The 5000-nt window shown below is 39.7% G+C and overlaps 1 protein-coding gene across 1 annotated transcript in view; it reads left to right on the top strand.

Moving 5' to 3' along the window:
- LOC137999251 (cholecystokinin receptor type A-like) overlaps positions 1–5000 on the top strand; it is an 11876-nt gene that overhangs the window by 5488 nt on the left and 1388 nt on the right. Inside the window, exons 2-3 of the mRNA XM_068845098.1 lie at positions 3111–3566; positions 4862–5000. The exon at positions 4862–5000 is cut by the window's right edge and continues 1388 nt beyond it. Coding sequence (XP_068701199.1) covers positions 3187–3566; positions 4862–5000 — 519 coding nt within the window. The 5' untranslated portion in view covers positions 3111–3186. The remainder of the gene's footprint in view (positions 1–3110; positions 3567–4861) is intronic.

Raw genomic sequence — 5000 nt, 5'->3', positions numbered from 1 at the left:
CGTGCACGGCTAAATAACCTTGAGACCTGAATAAACTGATTATTATTATTATTATTACTATTATTATTATTATTATTATTATTATTATTATTATTATTATTATTATTATTATTATTATTATGTAGAATTACGTACAGGTTTTTCCCTGGGAAGAAATATGCAGTCAAGTGTCATCCCGAGACCTCAGACTTGTGTTCCTTAGTTTCTAGTTGCTCCAAGTGGCCTGCCAGCTTCTTTGACACTGAACCCAATGCACCTACTACCACTGGCACCACTTTTGTCCTTGATTTCCAGGTCCTTTTAAACTCTCTTGCCAGGTCTTGGTACTTTTCATATTTTTCATATAATTTTCATATATATGTAAAGTTCCAAAACAGTTCTACTTCCTCATTCTCTTCTACGCTTTGGGGGAATGCTCATACCATTTGTCACTGCACTCAACTCCATACTCCTTGCACAACTCCCAATGTATGACCCGCCCAACAACATCATGTCTCTTTTTATTTTTGTCTGCGCAAGCCTGGGGCAACTACACAAACTATGCTGCACAGTTTCATCGTGACTACCACAAATTCTGCATTTGGATGATACATTTTGGTTTTCGATTCTGGCTTTTACGACGTTTGTTCTTAGTGCCTGGTCTTGCGCGGCAAAAATAAGCCCTTCTGTCTCCTCTTTCAGTTCACCAGTTCTCATCCAATTCCAGGAAACACCAGATAGGTCCTCTGTCTCTCTCTTGAACTGCCCATGCAGCTGCTTTCCAGACCAGTCCTCAGTTCTTTTCCTCTTCATCCTTTCCTTATTCTCCTTTGATATTTCAATTTCATCGACATTCTTCCTCTTTCATGCAACTTTCAACAAACGTTCCTAGCTCTGGCTGATGTAGACATTGATATTTCTTTCCTCAGTATTTATGGCGTCCTCAAACCAATTAGTCCACGCCCTCCTTCTCTACTTGGTAAGTACAGACGGCTTACGTTGGACCTGGGATGAAGAGCGCCATGGATGGTTAATAGTTTCCTGGTCTTACGATCCAATTCAGCAAGCTCACTCTTTTGTCTAGTTTACAACCCACCCCCCACTGCCTCTGATTAACCTCAGTAACCGTCTCTGCTGGTATTGCAAAATTCGGTCATTGTATCGTTTGATTTTATGAGCTTTTGCACTGATACGCTGTTTCAGTTCTTCAATCACAACTGCGACCCCCTTGGTTTCTATTGTGTACTTTCTCCACAACTAATTCCTGATTCTCGGCCTACTGCACTCATTTCTACAGACTTGCTCTAGTTGGCTGAGGTCTTTTCGCAGCTGATCCACCTGTCCTTGTAGCTGTCTTTTCCACCATGGTTCTTTGGTTGCTTTCGTCTTGCCAGGTTTGATACCCAGTCTTTCAGTCACTACTACAGCAGTGGCATACAGAAGCAACCTGGAGCTCCTCTCTGACCCTTCGCTTTGCAATTCCCTTGAAAGCTGTTACTTTGTCTTGGTCTTGACTCAGGCTGATTTCATTCAGTCTTTTCCAAATCACCAGTTGGTCCTCAGACATTTGCCAAGGTGCTTCATCACACCACTCACTCTGTACCTGGGCTTCTTGCGCAACCTGTTAGTCCATCTCCTTTGCATTCTCGACAGGTAATTCATGCTCGTTACCAGCATTAGTTTCCTTACAACAGCTGTGCCACTTTGTTCATTAAAGTTGTGAGCCATTTACTTTTTAAGATAGTACGGCCCTGGTCTGCAAGCCTCTGTTCAGTCACTTTTACCATTCCTTTCTCATCCCACAATCTAAGCATTCTCTGGCGGTACCCTCTTTTCTCCGGGATGCTCTTAAAATAGCATTCCGTCAAAGCCCTGTTCTCCTCGACTGACCATTTCCTCCTTCACTTTCTCGATCCACTCTCTTGAGCAGCAGTTGCAGGATAACGACTGGTTGCTGGTGCTGTCCCCCAGCAACCCTGCTGGGTGAGGCACCTTCGTCAAAGACTCCAGTCCCATTTACGCCGTTACTCTCACATGAAGCAAGCATACTTATTATCACATAGGTGAGAGATAGCATTTTCATTTGTGGTGCCATCACTAGATACGATACCGACCAAGGTTTATTTTACAGAGCCTTATTATCATTATCATTATCATTATCATTATCATTATCATTATCATTATTATTATTATCGTTATTGAACAGCGCATGTAGTGGTGAGTTAAACAAGTGAAAAAAGATAAAGCTAGTAACCTTGAGTCCATCTTGCTGTAACCGTGAAAAGATCAGGTAAAACTTAAAATCCAGCATATCGCATTTTTTCCTGGGTTGAAGAAGCGTGAGAGCCATATAAAATAACGAGAACCAAAAATGATAACGCTGACAAAGACTTATTTGGAGGCATGTGTTTCATAGTATGAACGTTCCTGTGGGTCGTCGACTGCAAATGCCAATGACAATAGAAGAATCAATACCACTGCCAATTTCACAACCACTGCTAGTGTCAATGCAAATGTCCATGCTAGTGCTCGTAAGTGCCAGCTAGTGCCAGTGCTGTTCCAACGCTAGTACCAATACCGTGCCAATACCAGTGCCACTGAATGAAATAATCAAAAAGTATTGCAGACACTGATAAATTTACTCTAAAAACGGAACAGCAAAGAGATACTGAGAAAAGAGATGCAACCAATGATTCAATGAAACTTCAGGCATTCTGAGGATACAAGAAAACTCAAAATACTTGGTAGCAATTAAATACTATACATGGGAGAGGACGATGAACGCGCCTGGAAAATATTAATTGCAAAACTGGATTGAAAATATTCAACTTGGGCCACGTTTGCAATAGCTGGGAATAGCTTAAACATATTCATAAATAACATTGAATCATAAAAGAACTTTTTGCAAAAAAACAATATCAATCAAATTGTGAATCGTAGTCTTAAATTTGATCCCACTTAAAGTAATTTCAAAATATTACGATTTTGGCTTGACGTTCATGATAACACAAGCTGGACTCGAAAATGTTTGTCTGTTCTAAATTCAACTTAAGATGGATAATTTTGCACAATTGGGTGTCTTTGTTTATTCGTTTCTTTCAATAACCTTTATGTCTGTTTTTCTGTTTCAGAGTGCCGAGCCGTGGAGTGAATTGGAAGCAAACAAACGTCTACATCGAGTAATTTCTGAGGCTGAAATTTGAAATCATGTCCAATATAACAGAAAGATCGAACTCCACACTAACAAGGAACTTTACGAATGAAGAAAATACCGACTTCAAGTGGCTAGGCACACTTCAATACACGATGTTTGGTGTAATATTTGTTTCCAGTGTCATTGGAAATACCCTTGTCTGCCTGGTCATCATTCTAACTCCACGCATGCGTACCACCCGCAACTTTCTATTAGTAAATTTAGCAATTGCTGACCTTACAGTAGCACTGCTATGTATACCGTTTGAAGTTTTTCTTAAGCTGACCTACCCTCGTTGGCTATTGGGCCCCGTCATGTGTAAAATACTTTGGCCCATAATGACGTCAGTAACCACTTGTTCTTCAGCAACTCTTGTGGCCATCAGTTATGACAGGTACTCAATACTCTAAAATTGAAATTTTGAGTGTCTCTCAATGCCGCTACCTCTACCCTTTTACAAATTGCTGTTGTTGGGCTTTTGAATTTGTTAAAAGTTTCTTTCTGAATAACTCAATTAATATTTTTTTTAACGGCAAATGAATTTTCCTTTATTTGATTTTTATCATCTTGCAAAGGCAAATGCTAACCTGTGATCAGGCGTACTTTTCTTTAGAAAGGGCGAAAAACGTACGCCTGATGCAATTTCTTAACGAGTCGTCTGCCGGTAGTCCAGAATCTGGACTCCGATTGGTTACAGAATTGCAATAAAATCAATTAACAACTCACCAAATTGTGGCCGCCGAGAAGTATATGAACAGGAATGATGTTAAAGCTCTGTTTACTGCTGCTGTTGCTTCGAATTCAGATTTTTTTTTCAAAAATCTTTAAAGGAAGGGCAGAGAGAATGAATCCGAAGAATAGTTTGACTGAAAGAAGACATTTTGGTTGTACTACATACGGGATTTGGCAAAAGTCATATTTACAGTCCTGAACATTCCAGAAAAAAATGCAAGCTCAGTAGCAAAAAAAATAGAACCGAATAGAACTTTAGTACTGCCACATTCGTGGAATCAGCCGAGCTTGACAGAGATATTCGACATTGTTTACGGAAGCGCTGAACAATGGCTTAGTGACACACTTCTCACAAAATGATAGTTGAGTATAGTAGCTTCTGCTGGAAAATGAGACATTTTCCTCATATTACAGTGATATTAGCATCTTCTATTGGCACCTCAAATAATCGAGTTTAAATAAAGTTCATTGTACTGTTGATTGCGCCTGATGATAAGATGAAGTATTCGGATTTTTCTCCGACTTTACCTTAAACTACTTTGTTCCTTGATGGTTTGAACAGAGAAACCGCACTAACTGTCAAGCGGGATTTGCAGAAATACCTTTGATTGTATGGATTAAGTCTGACTTCACATACATTCCAGCTAGAGTTCTATTTTGTTTTCGTCGCGTCTTTCCTTGAATCGCAACGTGCAGGTAATTTCCAGTAAAATATAATTGGCTCACATTTATAGCACGACACATGATAAAATCACTCTTAACGGGTGGGCGGCAGGCGAATCGTTAAGAAATTGTATCAGGTGTACCTTTTCCGCCTTGTCTAAGGAAAAGTACGCCTGATCCCAGGTTAGGAAAAAGCTATCAGTATTAATTTTGTTTTCTACACTTCTGGTCACAATCTTTAGACTAGTAAACGCATTAAGTTAAAGCTCTTTTCAATGATTTATCTTTACACAGATATCGAGCTGTTGTTCATCCATGGAAGCCTCGATTTACCTCAAATCAAACAGCTTTAATTGTTGCAATCACGTGGTCCGTATCCTTTGTTACCGTGATACCATTTCTTCTCGTATTGACCATCAAAGATGAGTACTGT

The sequence above is a fragment of the Montipora foliosa genome, chromosome 4 (assembly GCF_036669935.1).
Source record: "Montipora foliosa isolate CH-2021 chromosome 4, ASM3666993v2, whole genome shotgun sequence".
Lineage (NCBI taxonomy): Eukaryota > Metazoa > Cnidaria > Anthozoa > Scleractinia > Acroporidae > Montipora > Montipora foliosa.
Note: the sequence above shows the minus strand (reverse complement) of the source record. Positions and strands in the feature narration are given on the sequence as shown.